Genomic DNA, 18,608 nt, shown 5'->3' on the forward strand with positions numbered 1-18,608 from the left:
TATGCTCTATAGATAATAAATTTTTTAAAAAGCAATTTACAAGCATTGAACCCAATACTTGCATGACAAAGCACCTTCAGTGTGCTTCTAAAAAGTAGTTCTTATACCATGGCATTCACACAGCATTTACTTCATACTATTGGACATTAGTAGGCAAAACGAAACTCACTAAAGGTTTTAACATTTCCTGCTTAATCCTTGGCTGCATTTAACTTTTCACTAGTTATTTATTCATTTTTTGTTTTTGAGACGGAGTTTTACTCTTGTTGCCCAGGCTGAAGTGCAATGGTGTGATCTTGGCTCACTGCAACCTCCACCTCTCAGGTTCGAGCAATTCTCCTGTCTCAGCCTCTCGAGTAGCTGGGATTACAGGCACATGCCACCACGCCTGGCTAATTTTTGTATTTTTAGTAGAGACGGGGTTTCATCATATTGGTCAGGCTGGTCTCAAACTTCTGACCTCAGGTGATCTGCCTGCCTTGTCCTCCCAAAGTGCTGGAATTACAGGCGTGAGCCACCACACCCAGCCTCACTAGTTATGTTTCATAGCAGCATCTTGTTAAACATCTTCAGTTTTCTACTCTGAGAAAGTCTAAAAACCAAGGCTGGCAAAGTAACAGGATTAAAAACATTTTTTTAAATCCATCAACTTCTTCTAAATCCCAGTTCCCCAGACCACCACCACTCCAACCCAAAGCCATGTAATGATATCCAGCCAAAGCCATGAAGCTCTATCAGTGATGGACAGTCCTTTGAGGCACCGGTGGCTTACATTAAGATTCAGTCCAGTAACATGACGAAGCAATCTTAGACACTGGAACAGCCCACTGTTCTTACCTCAAAACTCTTGCGTAAAGCATCAACACCAAGATAGAAAAGCATCTGCCACGTCTGCTCTTCTGCCCGTAGTTTTTGCCAGATTCGATGCAGTCTTTCATAAAGATGAATTCCCAAGCAGGTCAGAACTTCTTCTTGAGCTATATCTATTGTCTTTGCATGCCTTTCTCTTCGCCTATACAAGGGAATAATCACACATTAATTCCTAATACCTTTAACTGAAACAGTGAAAGATGGGTAACACAGCTGGAAGTTCAGGTTTTAAACACAATTTGCTTACCTAGTAACAAGACAGTTATACATTTACACTCAATGTATATGTAGATATACAAGCACGCATGTCTACAACCAATGAGAAATACACATGCAAGTAGAACTTAATCCTCGTACTGCTAAAAATAAAGTAATTCAGGAACTGGCTCTAAAGAGATGGGTTTTAGGGCACAAAGCAATCACATGAAAGTGTCCAGCTCATAGTAGACACAACAATTCCTTTTTCTTTCCAATTATAGAAAAACATTTTTTCCTGCATTTGGTTTTTTGTTTTGAGGGGGAATGGAGAAAGGCAATGCCAAAGTGATTCAATCATGGGCAGGAGTCCTCCAGGCTAGTCTTTACAAGTGTTCACAGAACTTTAGCGATAAAAAGGCCTTTGTATTCTAGCAGAAAGTAGGCACTCAAATGAGGGTTGATACCCTAAATACAAAAGGAAATGAATTTGATTTATTCTATGAATATCATCATCTGATTTTATTTTTACAACAAAGAGATAATACTTTAGGTTTCTATGTAGTAATGATAATATAATACACACAGTTCATGAATTACATTCAATAAGGCATTTCTTAATCCTCTACTGCAAAGATCTCACGCAAAAACCATTATTGTGAATAAAATTTACACACGATAATGCATGGATAGAGGGAGAAAAATCCCTTCTAATCATTTTCAAATGAAAATGATAGTCTGTAACAATGAAAGCCAAAAAAGCCTGCCTCCCTTCAAGCAAGAACTAGCAGAGGACTGAACCAAACACCAGAGAACAGTTTTTCCCTATTTTCAGTCAATTAAGAAATGCATACTTTAAGGAGAAGCAAAATCTTTACAGGCATACTTTAATTTATACATACATCATATGTACTGAGGCAGAAGGTGATGAAAATAAACTTTCAGTAATAAAATGAAGCAAAGCGCTAGATAGCCCATTCTAGCAAATTACATACTCATACCCTCCTGCGAACTCTGGCTCAGCACGACCCAAAAGATGTGCAATGAAGTCTGTTTCACAGCAAACATGAATGTGTCGCTCATGTGGACAGCACCGCAAGCCTTCATAAAGTGCAGCACAGTAGCCCTTTTCTTTGCTGCAGTCAAGTTCACCAATAAGGATATTGTATGCTCGGAGGACTTTATTTTTGCAATCAGTGCAAAACCTGTAGAAAAGAAAACCCTCAAAATTAAGAACCGGCTGTGCAATTATCTCATGTGGCATATAGCAGTGTACTAGATGATGGCACTCTCTCCCATCTACAGCATCCAAAAAAAGCCTCCATACACACATTTAAAACACATGCATGTAAGGTAAATACAAATTTAGGGATTGCATGAATATAGACAGATCTTCACTGGCAAATGATTTTTAAACTAGAGAAACACATAGCCTAAAAAAATGAGGCAGATACATACCTATGATTTCATAAAATGCATGCCCAGAAAGTATTAGTTGCCAAGAACTAGCATGTCTCCACTTCAAAAGCTATTTGCACAGGTCAGAAAGAAAACAATAGAGGCAACAAACCAATGACTCTTGATTGGTTTTTTCTCTCTCCTTCCAGCCTCTGAAAATAGATGGTCTCTTCAGCCAGTAGACCTTGACTCCAATTTCTATTACAACATTTTAATATTTCACTAGCTAAGCATTTGAGGATAGGGGTAGGAGTAGGGGTGAGGAGAAGAATGGGAAAGTGGTATATGTATTTTTAAATTTTCTGATTATTTCCAAAAGGCCAAATTCTTCCAAAAAATGCCTATTTCTCAATAACAGACATAATATAGACAAAACATACATGGAAACTGGTTTAAACTTAAGTGTATATACTGTGACAAAAGTATAGAAGGGTTTGTGAATGTAGAGAAGGAAGAAAATTTATTTTAGAAACCAAATATCAATCAATCAGAAAGAAAGAATAGAGTCTGTTTTCTTAATCTTTTAATTCCTGGAACAAGAAGAACTTGGTCAGGTGAAAAAGCCAAGCTCACAATAATAGTAACTGGCTAAGAAGATTAGTTAGGTGAAACAAGGAAATTTTGATCTCTTTGATTTAAATTCATCTCCCAAATGAGCTCATCTATGCGTATGGCTTCAAGTAACATGTCTATAAAGATAATCTGTGACTCTACAGCTCCATTCAAATCTCTGCTATTGCCCGAGGGCCAGACCCATATTGAAAAGTGACGAGACATGACAGATGTCTAACAGGCAACACCTTAAACTCACTGTCCAAGGGTAACGCTGTTCTATTCCTATGTTCCCTCTCAATCCCTGTTAAGAACATCGCCATTCACAGCCATTCAAAGTCACCCAGGCTGGAAATCTGAGTTAATTCCAACTTCTCCCTAGGTCTTCCTATTAAGGATAGGGCCAACTAGTATTTATTCTTTCTTATTTCTCCTGTAGGTCCCTATTTTCAATTCCCTCTGGCATGGTTTAAGTTGCCTACTATATATATATATGTTTTTTGGTGTTTTTTTTTAAAGACAGAGTCTCTCTCTGTTGCCCAGGCTGGAATGTAGCGGCGCCATCTTGGCTCACTGCAACCTCTGCCTCCTGGGTTCAAGCGATTCTCCTGCCTCAGTCCCCCGAGTCACTCGGATTACAGGCACCCACCACTATGCCCGGCAATTTTTTTGTATTTTTTAGTAGAGACAGGGTTTCGCCAAATTGGCCAGACTGGTCTTGAACTCTTGACCTCAGGTAATCCACTCACCTTGGCCTCCCAAAGTGCTGGGATTGAGCTACCGCACACGGCCCACATTTTTTTTTTTTTTTTTTTAAAGCTTCTTAACTGACTTTCCTGTTTCCACTCTTCCTAGCATTGATGCATCTCTTACACCAAAACAATTTTTCTAGCACAGATCTGATTATCTGTGTCTCAGCTTAAAAACCTTTCACCTGGCCAGGCGCGGTGGCTCACGCCTGTAATCCCAGCTCTTCGGGAGGCTGAGGCAGGCAGATCACCCGAGGTCGGGAGTTTGAGACCAGCCTGACCAACATGGAGAAACTCCATCTTTAGCAAAATACAAAAATTAGCCAGGCGTGGTGGCGCATGCCTGTAATCCCCACTACTCTGGAGGCAGAGGAAGGAGAATTGCTTGAACCTGGTAGGCGGAGGTTGCAGCAAGCCGAGATCACACCACTGTACTCCAGCCTGCGCAACAAAAGCAAAACTCTGTCTCAAAAAACAAAACAAAAACTTTTCAGTTGTCCCTATTATTAATACTTCTGATTTATGCTCTTCTTCGTGTTTTGTTTTTTAGACGGAGTTTCACTCTGTCACCCAGGCTGGAGTGCAGTGGGGCAATCTCGGCTCACTGCAACCCCTGCTCCCCAGGTTCAAGCGATTCTCCTGCCTCAGACTCCTGAGTAGCTGGGATTTCAGGCGCCCACCACCATATCCAGCTGATTTTTGTGTGTTTTCAGTGCAGACGGCGTTTCACCATGTTGGCCGGGCCGGTCTTCAACTTCTGACCTCAAAGTGACTCGCCTGCCTTGGCCTCCCAAAGTGTTGGGATTACAGGCGTCAGCCACCACGCCCGGCCTAGACTTCTTACTATAGTATTTACCCTTCTATAGCCATGTCTTTATTTCATGCACACACATTTTGCTGGACCAATAGTAGATAACGATTTTTTGTGTGTGTCTTTTTTTCCCCCCCTTTTTGTGGAGAACAGGGTCTCGCTATATTACCCAGGCAGGTCTCGAACTCCTGGGCTCAAGCTATCCTCCCGCCTCTGCCTCCCTGAGAGCTGGGATTACAGGTGTGAGCCACCGAGCCCGGCCAGATAACGATTTCTTAAAATGAAGATATGGACTGGACACAGTGGCTCACGTCTGTAATCCCAGCACTTTGGGAGGCCAAGGAGGGTGGATCATCAGGAGTTCGAGACCAACCCAGCCAACATGGTGAAACCCCGTTTCTACTAAAAATACAAAAATTAGCTGGGTGTGGTGGCACACTCCTGTAATCCTAGCTACTCAGGAGGCTGAGGCATGAGAATTGCTTCAACCCAGGAGGCAGAGGTTGCAGTGAGCCAAGATCATGCTATTGCACTCCAGCCTGGGTGACAAAAGCAAAACTCCAACTCAAAAATAAAAAAATGAATATATGTTAAATTAGAGACTCTAAGTCCACTTGGTAAACAGAGGCAATAATACAACAAATAATGTTAAATTATTTTATTTCACTGAAGTTTTAAATATGGGCAAAAAATACACAAAAATTAACACAAAATGGATTAAAAACCTAAATGTTAACATCTGAAAACCATAAAACTCCCAGAAGAAAACATAGGGGAAAATCTTCATGACACTGGACTAAGTGATGATTTATTGGCTATGACACCATAAGCACACATGCACAACAAAAACAGATGCTTCTCTGAGAAAACACCAAATAGTGGATGACGCTGGTGGCAGCCGGCGAGGGTGGAGCCTGGGAAGGGGAAACGTGGTGGCTTCCGTGGAGGTTTCAGCAGTGGCATCCAGGGCTGGGGCCGGGGCTGAGGTCATGGAACTCATGGAGGCAAGGCCGAGGATAAGGAGTGGATGCCTATCACCAAGCTGGGCCGCCTGGTCAAGCACATGAAGATCAAGTCCCTGGAGGATATCTATCTCTTCTCCCTGCCCATCAAGGAATCTGAGATCACTAACTTTTTCCTGGGGGCCTCTCTCAAGGACAAGGTTTTGAAAATTATGCCAGTGCAAGGAGACCCACGCCAGCCAGTGCTCCAGGTTCAAGATGTTTGTTGCCATCGTGGACTACAATGGCCACACTGGTCTGGGTGTTAAGTGCTCCAAGGAGGTGGCCACGGCCATCCGCGGGGCCATCATCCTGGCCAAGCTCTCCATTGTCCCTGTGCGCAGAGGCTACTGGGGGAACAAGATCAGCAAGCCCCACACCGTCCCTTGCAAGGTGACAGGACACTGCGGCTCTGTGCTGGTGCGCCTCATCCCTATGCCCAGGGCACTGGCATCGTCTCAGTGCCTGTACCCAAGAAACTGCTCATGATGGCTGGTATTGATGACTACTACACCTCGGCCAGGGGCTGCACTGCCACCCTGGGTAACTACACCAAGGACACCTTTGATGCCATCTCTAAGACCTATAGCTATCTGACCCCCGACCTCTGGAAGGAGAATGTATTCATCAAGTCTTCCTGTCAGGGATTCACTAACCACCTCGTCAAGACCCACACCAGAGTCTCCATGCAGAGGACCCAGGCTCCAGTTGTGGCTACAAGATAGGGTTTTTATACAAGAAAAATAAAGTGAATTAAGCCTGAAAAAAAAAAATACTACAGTCGTGTCACTTAACAATGGGACACATTCTGAGAAATGCATTGTTAGCTATTTTATTGCTGTGTGAACATCAGAGTGTACTTACACAAACCTAGGTGGTATATATATTTTTTTCACATGGAAAACCAAATGTCCCAGCACTATTACTGAATATTAATCATTTCCTCAACTTGATGTGAAATGCCATACAGCAGGTTTCTACACGCAGTATGCTCCATTATAATCTTATGGGCCCACTGTCATATATGTGGTCCATCACTGACCAAAAAAATGTCATCATGTAGCACATGACTGTACATTAAACTTAAAAACTTCAACACAGCAAAGATGATCAAAAGAGTAAAAAGGCAACTCAAAGAATGGGAAAAAATATTTGCAAACCATATATTGAATGAGAGGTTAATAGCCAGAATATAAAGAACCACTATAACTCAATCACAAAAAAAAGCCTAATTTAAAAATGGGCACAGCTGTATCATGCCACTGCACTCCAGCCTGGACAACAGAGCAAGACCCTGTCTCAAAAAAAAAAAAATAATTTAAAAGTAAATAAATAAATGGGCAAAGCATGAATAGACATTTCTCCAAAGATGATATACAAATGGCCAGCAAGCACATGAAAAGATGCTCAACATCACTTATCATTAGGAAAATGCAAATCAAAAACACAATGAGATATCACCTTAAACCAATTAGAATGACCGCTATCAAAACAACAACAAATAACACGTGTTATCGAGGATGTGAAGAAATTGGAACCCTTATGCACTGTTGGCAGAAATGTAAGACAGTACAGCTGCTATGAAAACCAGTATGGAAGTTCTTCAAAATAAAACTACCACACAATCCAGGAATCCCACTTTTAGGTATATATCCAAAAGAACTGATACCAGGATCTTAAAAAGATATTTACACACTCACGTTCACTGCAGCATTACTGACAATAGGCAAAATGTGAGAGCAACCTTAAATGTCCATCAATGGACGAATGGATAAAGAAATGCAAATAGCCAGGTGTGGTGGCTCACACCTGTAATACCAGCACTTTGGGAGGCCCAGGCGAGTGGATCACTTGAGGTCAGCAGTTCAAGATCAGCTTGACCAACATGGTGAAACCCTGTTTCTACTAAAAATACAAAAATTAGCCGGGTATGGTGGTGCGTGCCTGTAATCCCAGCTACTCAGGAGGCTGAGGCAGGAGAATCGCTTGAACCCAGGAGGTGGAGGTTGCAGTGAGCCGAGATCAAGCCACTGTACTCCTGCCTAGACAACAGAGCAAGACTCCATCTCAAAAAAAAAAAAAAAAAAAAGAAAAAGAAAAAATAAATGTGAATAATGTCACATATACTGTGACACTGCCCATTTTTAAATGTCACAGTATTATGACATTATTCAGCTTTTAAGGGGGAATCCTGTCATAGGTTACAACACAGATGAATCTTAAGAGATTATCTAAGTACTGTCTTAGATAATGGCTAAGTAAAATAAGCCAATCACAAAAATTCAAGTGCTACATTATTCCAATTACATGAGCTATCTAAAATAATTAAACTCAGAAAGAAGAATTGTGGTTGCTAAGGGGTAAGGGGAGAAAAAAGGTGTCGTTCAATGGGTACAGTTTTAGTTGAGATGAAAAAGTTCTAGAGATTTGTTGTACAACAATGTGCATATAGTTAACAATATTGCAATGTACACTTAAAAACTGTTTAAAAGGTAAATTTATGTTTCATGGTTTTTGTTTTGTTCTTTTTTTTTGAGACGGAGTCTCACTCTGTTGCCAAGGCTCGAGTGCAGTGGTGCGATCTTGGCTCACTGCAAGCTCCACCTCCTGGGTTCACACCATTCTCCTGCCTCAGCCTCGCGAGTAGCTGGGACTATAGGCGCCTGCCATCACGCCCACCAGATAATTTTTTAAAAATTATTTTTAGAAGAGACAGGGTTTCACTGTGTTAGCTAGGATGGTCTCAATCTCCTGACCTCGTGGTTCGCCCGCCTCGGTCTCCCAAAGTGCTGGGATTACAGGTGTGAGTCACCGCGCCCGGCCTGTTTCACGTTTTTTGAGACAGTGTCTCACTCTGTTGCCCAAGCTGGAGTGCAGTGGCATACTCTTGGCTGACTGTAGCCTCAACCTACCTAGTAGGCTAAAGTGATCCTCCCTGCCTCATCCACCTGAGTACCTGGGACTACAGGTGTGTGCCACCATGCATGGCTAATTTTTGTATTCAGTGTAGAGACAGGGTTTTGCCATGTTGCCCAGGCTAGTCTTGAACTCCTAGGCTCAAACAATCCGCCCGCCTCAGTCTCCCAAAATGCTGAACTGTGAGACAAATGCCTAGCCTTATTTTGTATTCCTTTAAAACGCGCACACACACACGTGGAACAGAAAGTCTCTCCCTTAGGAGAGAAAAAACAGACATAGAAATAACAACAAATACTTTCACATTTTCAGGTTATGAAGAGCAAGTTCACATTTTCAGGTAATTAAATGGTCAAATGTCAAAGAGAACAATAAAAAAACTTGAAATATTTTCCCCCTATTTTACTGCTTCATATTCTCAGAGTAGTTTAATATATGTTTGATTGTACAACCATAAGCGTAAGTAAATAGCAAATTAAAAATAGGATATAAAAGCTGTAAAAGAGATTTTTTCCCATTTGCAAAAGTAGCATTGCATAGGAATTTTTAAAAACTTTTCTTTTTGAGGCAGAGTCTCACTCTGTCACCCAGTCTGAAGTGCAGTTGCATGATCATGGCTCACTGCAGCCCCAGCCTTCCTGGGCTCAAGTGATCCTCCTACCTCATTCTCCCGAGTAGGTGAAACTATAAGCGTGTCACCACACCCAGCTTAATTTTTTTATTTTGTTTATTTATTTATATTTTTTATTTTTGAGACAGAGTCTCGCTCTGTCACCCAGGCTGGAGGGCAGTGGCGCGAACTCGGCTCACTGCAAGCTCCGCCTCTTGGGTTCACGCCATTCTCCTACCTCAGCCTCCCAAGTAGCTGGGACTACAGGCGCTTGCCACCACACCCAGCTAATTTTTTGTATTTTTAGTAGAGACGGGGTTTCACCATGTTGGCCAAGCTGGTCTCAAACTCCTGATCTCGTGATCCACCCACCTCTGCCTCCCAAAGTGCTGGGATTGCAGGAGTGAGCCACCACACCCGGCCTTTATAAATGGGTCTCCCTATGCTGCCCAAGCTGGTATTGAACTCCTGAACTCAAGTGATCTTCCTGCTTTGGCTTCCCAAAGTGTTGGAATTATAGGTGTGAGCCACAATGCCCAGCCTTAAAAAACCTTTAAGGCAGAGGTTTCAGTTTATTAACACCTCATTTCTAATGGTGTTCTATCACTTCTCAGCCTTTTGACTAAGATCAAGTGTAGTATCTGACAATGTTCTACCATAATACTTTTTTAGTCAAATTAGCCAGGCGTGATGGTAGGCGCCCGTAGTCCCAGCTACTTGGGAGGCTGAGGCAGGAGAATGGCGTGAACCCAGGAGGTGGAGCTTGCAATGAACCGAGTTCACGCCACTGCACTCCAGCCTGGGTGACAGAGCAAGACTCTGTCTCAAAAAAAATAAATAAACAAAAAATAAAAAATAAAAAAATTAGCTGGGTGTGGTGACACACCTGTAATCTCACTCTGTCGCCTAGGCTGGAGTGCAGTGGCACAATCTTGGCTCACTGCAACCTCTGTCTCCCAGATTCTAGCAATTCTCATGTCTTAGCCTCCTGAGTAGCTGGGACTACAGAAGTGCACCATGCCTGGCTAATTTACGTATTTTCGGTAGAGATGGGGTTTCACGATGTTGGCCAGGCTGGTCTCAAACTCCTGGCCCTCATGTGATCTGCCCATCTCGGCCTCCCAAAGTGCTAGGATTACAGGCATGAGCCACCATGCCCGGCCTCTACCATAATTCTTAACCGGGTGAATAGTGTTATCAAATCTTTATTATAATTTTTTTTTTAAAAAAAGTAGATACCACCAAAAAGGTAAATTATTTAGGTATTTACAAATCATTTTAAACTAATTATACCCCCCAAACTCAAATTGTACCTACAATAAGAACTGGAAACACAGGAATAAGGACTTGCAGATCTGTCATGCAAACATTCTTTGATGTGCTTAACTATGTGCCATGTACTGCTCTAAACAAGCATTACTATGTATCATCCCCACAACAAATTTAATTTAATCCTACAATAAATCCTGTAAGATCAGTACTCTCATTATTTTTGTCTTTTTTTTTTTTTTTTTTTTTTTTGAGACAAGGGTCTCACTCTGTTGCCCAGGGGGGAGTTCAGTGGCACAATCATAGCTCACGATAACCTCAAACTCTTAGGCTCAAGAGATCCTCCTGTCTTAGCCTTCCAATTAACTCAGGCTACAGGCACACCACCCCCAACCGCACCCCCCACCCTACTCTGCGAATTTGATTGTTTATTTTTGAGACAGAGTCTCGCTCTGCCACCCAGGCTGGAGTGCAATGGTGCGATCTCGGCTCACTGCAACCTCTGCCTCTCAGGTTCAAGTGATTCTCCTGCCTCAGCCTCCCGAGTAGCTAGGATTACAGGCACCTGCCACTACGCCCAGCTAATTTTTCTAATTTTTGTAGAGTCGGGGTTTCACCATCTTCGCCAGGCTGGTCTGGAACTCCTGACCTCAGGTGATCCACCCACCTCGGCCTCCCAAAGTGCTAGGATTAGAGGCACAAAGCCACTGTGCCAAGCTGCTAATCTTATTTTAATTTTTATTATTTTTGAGATAAGTTTTCACTCTGTTGCCCAAGCTGGAGTGCAGTGGTACAGTCATGGCCACTGTGATCATGGTGCACCTTCAACCTCTTGGGCTCAAGTGATACACTCTAACCTCAGCCTCCCCAGTAGCTAGGACCACAGGTTTGTGCCACCATGGCAGCTAATTTTTCTGCTTTGTTGTAGAGACGGGGTTTTACCATGTTGTCTAGGCTGGCCTAAAACTCCTAGGCTCAAACCATCTACCTGACTTGGCCTCCCAAAGTGCTGGAACTACAGGTGTGAGCCACCATGCCCAGCCTGTTTGTTTTAAAGAAGAAAAAAATTGAGGCACAGAAAAGTCAACTAACTTGTACAGCTACAATTAGTAGAATCCAGATGCAATACAATCTCCCTAAATTCATCACTCACTGCTTTAATTAATCACTCTCAACCATACTTTCTCACTACCATTAAGATATTTATAAAATGGACTAAAATCCATCTAAAAATGCTAAAACATTAACCATAAACATAGGAAAATCTACGAAACCATTACAGGAAACTCCAAAACATGCGCTCTAATAACTTGTCATTTATCACCCACAAAAACTATCTTTTGGGAGGATCAACTCATATCTAAAGAGGAAGGATATATGTTTTATGTCTGTATAGTCCCTGCAAAACTCCAAATAAGTGACACATTCTCTACTCTCTTGGGCATAATCCACCAAAAAGGCAAAGAAAGAAAGCTTTTAATTGAGAAAAGAAAAGCAATAAACTTGGTATGCGGGTGAAGTCATTAGCCTACTGCCACATAAAGTAATGACACCAGTTTTTATCATTCACTTGATTTTCAGAGGCACTCCCAAAATAATTGTGTATATGTATCTCAAAGTCAAAGGACATACAACCACAAACATAACATGTAACAAATTTAAACAGTAGAACCGCCCCAAGAACACCTTCTCTAGATGGCTCCCTTACCAGTTTTTCTTTTTTTTTGAGACAGAATCTTGCTGTCAGAGGGCAGTGGCACAATCTTGGCTCACTGCAACCTCTGCCTCCTGGTTTCAAGCAATTCACCTGCCTCAGCCTCCCGAGTAGCTGGGACTACAGGTGCGTGCCACCACGCCTGGCTAACTTTTATATTTTTAGTAGACACGGAGTTTTGCCACGTTGGCCAGGCTGGTATTGAACTCCTGACCTCAGGTGATCCACCTGCCTCAGACTCCCAAAGTGCTGGGATTACAGACGTGAGCCACCGCGCCCGGCCCACCAGTTTCCTTTTCTACTGCACTCTCCTCCTTATTAATTTCCAAATGTTAATGACACTTAGAAAATTCCTTTGTACGCCAGGCGCAGTGGCTCACGCCTGTAATCCCAGCACTTTGGGAGGCTGAGGAGGGTGGATCACAAGTCAGGAGACTGAGACCATCCTGGCCAACATGGTGAAACCGCATCTCTACTAAAAATACAAAAAAAAGAAAAAAAAAAAAAATTAGCCGGGCATGGTGGCGTTTGCCTGTAATCCCAGCTATTCAGGAGGCTGAGGCAGGAGAATCTCTTGAACCAGGGAGTCGGCAGTTACAGCGAGCTGAGATCGAGCCACTGCATTCCAGCCTGGTGACAGAGCAAGACTCTGTCTAAAAAAAAAAGAAGGGCCGGGCGCGGTGGCTCAAGCCTGTAATGCCAGCACTTTGGGAGGCCGAGATGGGCGGATCACGAGGTCAGGAGATCGAGACCATCCTGGCTAACACAGTGAAACCCCGTCTCTACTAAAATAATACAAAAAACTAGCCGGGCGAAGTGGCGGGCGCCTGTAGTCCCAGCTACCCGGGAGGCTGAGGCAGGAGAACGGCGGGAACCCGGGAGGCGGAGCTTGCAGTGAGCTGAGATCGTGCCACTGCACTCCAGCCTGGGCGACAGAGTGAGACTCCGTCTCAAAAAAAAAAAAAAAAAAAGAAAATTCCTTTGTAAAAGTAGTGTTCTATAAAGAAAAATCTGAACTTACTTTTATAGTAATGAAACACATGAATACCAACTCTCTTTTGGGGTCCTGACAATGACAGAAGAAATACTTCAAATATTAAGTAAAAAGTTACTAATTTAATATTGAAAATGCTATCATAGGCTGGGCGCAGCTCATGCCTGTAATCTCAGCACTTTGGGAGGTCGAGGCAGGTAGATCACCTGAGGTCAGGAGTTCGAGACCAGCCTGACCAACATGGCAAAACCTGGTCTCTACTAAAAATACAAAACTTAGCCGGGCGTGGTGGCATGAGCATATAGTCCCAGCTACTCAGGAGGCTGAGGCAGAAGAACTGTTGGAACCCGGGAGGCTGTGGCCGCAGTGATCCGAGGTCTCGCCACTGCATTCCAGCCTGGGTGACAGAGTGAGACACCATCTCAAAAAGAAAAAGAAAAAAAAAATTACAAAATAGGAGATGCTGGCTCAACACAAGAAGGTTAACCCTGAGAGTCATCCCATAAAGCAACTGTCTTGGCCAGGCGCAGTGGCTCACGCCTGTAATTCTAGCACTTTGGGAGGCTGAGGTTGGCGGATCACAAGGTCAGGAGACCGAGACCATCCTGGCCAACATGGTGAAACTCCATCTCTACCAAAAATACAAAAATTAGCTGGGCATGGCGGCATTTGCCTGTAATCCCAGCTATTCGAGAGGCTGAGGCAAGAGAATCTCTTGAACTGGGAGGCAGAGGTTGCAGTGAGCCAAGATCACACCACTGTACTCCAGCCTAGCAACAGAGCTAGACTCCATCTCAAAAAAAAAAAAAAAAGGAGCTGCCTACTCTAACAATAAGCTCCGCCTAGAGCCAAGTATTAAAGGGAAAGCTAGAATGCTATTATACAAAAGAGGTCAGTGACAGGCCACTCTAGGTGACTGACAGATAAGGTACCTTCCACATTAAACTGGAACAACCATCAGACTTACCTGTGTTTTCGTAGATATGTTTCTAGCGTTTCTAAAAGACAACTTGAGTCAATTAAAACTACTTCATCCCTGCATTCCTGGGACATTAGTTCCCAAACATCCATCCAACAACCTCTGCAGAAAGAACAAATATTAATGAAAAAGGAGAATATAGAAGGGTAAAACATTAAAAAAACAAAAAACAGAGTAAAGTATTGCTTGATTTTACCTGGCTGTTCCCTGGAAAGGTCCATAATGGAAAATGATCCTACACTTGCTGTCCTTCCTGTGGTCTTCACTACTTCTCTTATCTGTACTTAACTTCTCTGAACTGACACTGCTACTGCTCCCTTCACTGTAGTATAGTATAGTACAAAGCTTAGTGACACTGAGATAATCTGAAGAAATAATTTCTATAGTCTAAATTAAAATCATGAACACTTTAATGATTAAGATATTAGAACATGTTTACAAATTATATATGATTACATACTCATTATATTAATATAATGTTCATTTAAATGTGTGCTCATATCTTTATACAAAAACTTCTGCTTGACTATCAAGTTTATCTGATACAATTTAACAACATTTGTAGTTATCAAGACAGCAACTGGTTAATAAACTAAGTATTCTATGAGCAAATATTGTTGGAATGTTCTCAAGATAAAATGACTGAAAAAATTATCAAATATTTTCCCTTATAAACACAGACCAATCTTCCACAAATAGAAAATTCTAAAACGTTTTGATCTACTTAATGAGATCATCATCAAGTAATTTTTTTTTTTTTTTTTCACTTTTATTTTGTAGAGACGAGGTCTCTGCTGTGTTGCCCAGGCTGGTCTCAAACCCCTGACCTCAAGCCATTCTCCCACCTCAGCCTCCCAAAGCACTGGGATTACAGGTGTGAGCCACCACACCCAGCTCAATTTTCTTTTTGTAATCACTCCGTTTTAAAGCTAATCCACGGTAACAAAACTATTATCTACCTTCACATGTACAAGTAGCTGGGAAAGTCATAGATTAATTACAGTGAGTTTTACGTGTACTAAAATAAAGATAGTACCCTAAGATGAACATTTTATACAGCCTAAATTAGTAAGAACTATGTGGTAATTTTTTTTTTGAGACAGACTCTTGCTCTGTCACTCAGGCTGGAACGCAGTGGCATGATCTTGGCTCAGTGTAACCCCACCCCTGCAGGGCTCAAGTGATCCTCCCACCTCAGCCTCCCGAATAGCTAGGACCATAGGCGGGTATCACCACCTGGTTGTTTATTTATTTATTTATTTATTGTATTTTTTAAGTAGAGACAGCAGGGTCTTGTCATGTTGCCCAGGCTGGTCTCCAACTCCTGAGCTCAAGCAATCCACCCACCTCGGCATTCTAAAGGGCTGGGATTAAAGGCATAAGCCACCACGCCCAGCCCTATACAATTTTTTTTTAACAAATTTACTAAAAACTTCCCACTCTCCCTCCCCAGCAGGGTTCGACTTCAGTATGAAAATTGCCACATATTTTGCTTTGTTGCAGCACATTTATCTTGGACCTGCATTCCAAGGGAAATGTGGGTTTATATTCTTTTCAATGACAGCCTTCTTGATCTTTCAAGACTCTGAACAACTGCCTCCTGTCTGTTCTTCTGTAGGTCTCAGTACAGTCCTAGGAATTCATCACACCTTGGATGCTAGAGACGGAAAAACCTCTGAACTTTTAACTTACTCTGTGTAGCTAAACAGGTATTTCTCAACCCTCTGCCCAAAATATAAGTAATCCACACAATTCAGCTCTGTACTCTCTCTTACAATGGCTCAAGTTAAGGTTTAGCTCCCCTAGGCTGGGCGCAGTGGCTCAAGCCTGTAATCCCAGCACTTTGGGAGGCCAAGACGGGCGGATCACGAGGTCAGGAGATCGAGACCATCCTGGTGAACACGGTGAAACCCCGTCTCTACTAAAAAAATACAAAAAACTAGCCGGGCGAGGTGGCGGGCGCCTGTAGTCCCAGCTACTCGGGAGGCTGAGGCAGGAGAATGGCGTAAACCCGGGAGGCGGAGCTTGCAGTGAGCTGAGATCCGGCCACTGCACTACAGCCTGGGCGACAGAGCCAGACTCCATCTCAAAAAAAAAAAAAAAAAAAAATGGCCGGGCGCAGTGGCTCAAGCCTGTAAATCCCGGCACTTTGGGAGGCCGAGACGGGCAGATCACGAGGTCAGGAGATCTAGACTATCCTGACTAAGATGGTGAAACCCCGTCTCTACTAGAAAATACGAAAAACTAGCCGGGCGAGGTGGCGGGCGCCTGTAGTCCCAGCTACACGGGAGGCTGAGGCAGGAGAATGGCGTAAACCCGGGAGACGGAGCTTGCAGTGAGCTGAGATCCAGCCACTGCACTCCAGCCCCGGCGACAGAGCGAGACTCCGTCCCCAAAAAAAATAAATAAATAAATAAAAGATTTAGCTCCCCTTATTTGTGACAACAAAAACATCTGTTCCACTTTCCATGCTGCATCCTTCTATTCTCAACTCTGATATTTCCTTTTTGAGACACAGTCTCACTCTGTCGCCCAGGCTGGAGTGCAGTGGTGTGATCTCAGCTCACTGCAACCTCTGCCTCCCGGGTTCAAGCGATTCTCCTGCCTCAGCCTCCCAAGTAGCTGGGACTACAGGTGTGTGCTACCACATCTGGCTAATTTTTGTATTTTTAGTAGAGACGGGGTTTCATCATATTGGCCAGGCTGGTCTCGAACTCCTGACCTCGTGATCTGCCCGCATCAGCCTCCCAAAGTGCTGGGATTACCTGTGTGAGCCACCGCACCCAGCCCCTTTTTTACTAACTATACTTGATTAGTATAATGCATAATTTCCCAGAACTGAAAAACTCTCAAACTCAAGTTCTCATAATTGAGGGAAAGGTTCATAAAGAGAAATCAGAGTTGAAGAATGATTATTATATCATTAGAATGCGAAAGCTTTTTTTTTTTTTAAGAAAAAAGCTCTATAAAAAAAATCTGTATCTCAAAACATTCTAGACCTTATGCTGTTTATTATTCTTTTAAGATCAAGCTTTCTAAAAAAATAACCTTTCCACTTTCTGGTTCTGCTCCTAAGCACAGCTTAATCCATAACAACCTTACATCACATTCACTTTTGCATCACTGCAGCCTGGATTCTGCTTCCACTCAATCACTAGCTCAGCTCATCAAGATCACCAATTATCTCAGTGTTACTAAATCCAATGTCCACTTCTGGGTCCTTAATGACCTGGAAGCATTTAACACAGCTGATCAGACTTCCTTGGAACACTTTTACACCTTGGCTTCCTTCTACCTATCTGGCTACTTTCTCAGGTTTCTTTATTAATTTCTTTTCTACCCTTAAATTCCTCAGAATTCTTTTACTCTCTTTCCCTTTAGGTGATCTTACATAACATTCTCTAAGATACTCCAGGCCTACAACTCCAGCCTAGATCCTTCTTCCAGATCTCAAACTTACTCCCAGACGGACAATAACCTGGGTTTACTTGCACAGATGAGAGAACACTCTCAGAAAGGCTGACCTAGGTTGCTATTTATTAGGCTAACACCTAATCAACTGTATTATATTTTCTCTGGAAATAGACTAAACAAATTTAAAAAGCTATGGGGGGTGGGGATGTAGCGGTAGGACGGGGAGTGGAAATACATAAAATGGAGAATAGTAGTAGCATTTAATAGTGGTGACCATCCAAGGGAGAGGGAGCCTTGGATAAGCATACTGTACTGCTTAGCCTGCTATCCATGTGGCCTGTGGGAATAACTGAAGCTACCTTAGTAAAGAGACAGACACTGCTTAAGATGAATTAAGTCCATTCACACTGATTCCATACTCAGCAAACAGCCTTCTAAAACATATGACTTCCCATGTAGTGGAAGTGTAACTAGAAGGGGATGTAAAATCTGTGGTTTGTTTCTTAAGCTGAAAGACAGAAAAACAGAGCTGTATGTAAATTTAACTAAAGTAGGTAACTGAATAAGCAAAGTGATTGAAAACAAAGGAGATGGAGTGCAGAGCAAGAGTGGAAGGACTGGTCTTTGAAGAAAGGAAGCAATGAGCGCAGATGCATAAGATGCTGGGCTACTTGCTTTTCAGTTCATCAACAAAGAATATGCTTAACAGAAAAAAAGTACCAGAAGGCAAGCTCTTCACTGTATCATACCACTCTATGCCTTCAGCCAACAGGTCATTCTGTAATGTGAAAAATTAGCCTGTACTCTGCATTTAGAGTCAGAAATTATCTGAAGCTACTGACAGATCTGAGAAGGAAGAATGAGCTGATGAAAAAACAAAAAATAAAACATTTTTAAAAGACACTGACAAATCGGGCCAGGCACGGTGGCTCACGTCTGTAATCCCAACACTTTGGGAGGCCAAGGTGGGTTGATCACCTGAGGTCAGGAATTCAAGACGAGCCTGGTCAACCTGGTGAAACCTCATGTCTACTAAAAATACAAAAATTAGCTGGGCGTGGTGGCGGGCACCTGTA

The 18,608-nt window shown here is 42.7% G+C and overlaps 1 protein-coding gene across 3 annotated transcripts in view; it reads right to left on the bottom strand.

The window, feature by feature from the left end:
* The window catches only part of GGNBP2 (gametogenetin binding protein 2), a 56,209-nt gene that overhangs the window by 11,377 nt on the left and 26,224 nt on the right, over positions 1–18,608 (bottom strand). For 2 of the 3 annotated variants that reach the window (XM_023204699.1, XM_023204701.3), the window contains 3 exons: positions 14,107–14,220; positions 2,061–2,270; positions 838–1,012 (listed from right to left, as the gene is read on the bottom strand). In XM_023204699.1, the coding sequence (XP_023060467.1) occupies positions 838–1,012; positions 2,061–2,270; positions 14,107–14,220 (499 nt within the window). The remainder of the gene's footprint in view (positions 1–837; positions 1,013–2,060; positions 2,271–14,106; positions 14,221–18,608) is intronic. The other variant, XM_023204700.2, reaches the window with a different exon arrangement.

This window comes from Piliocolobus tephrosceles, chromosome 16, assembly GCF_002776525.5.
Source record: "Piliocolobus tephrosceles isolate RC106 chromosome 16, ASM277652v3, whole genome shotgun sequence".
Classification (NCBI taxonomy): Eukaryota; Metazoa; Chordata; class Mammalia; order Primates; family Cercopithecidae; genus Piliocolobus; species Piliocolobus tephrosceles.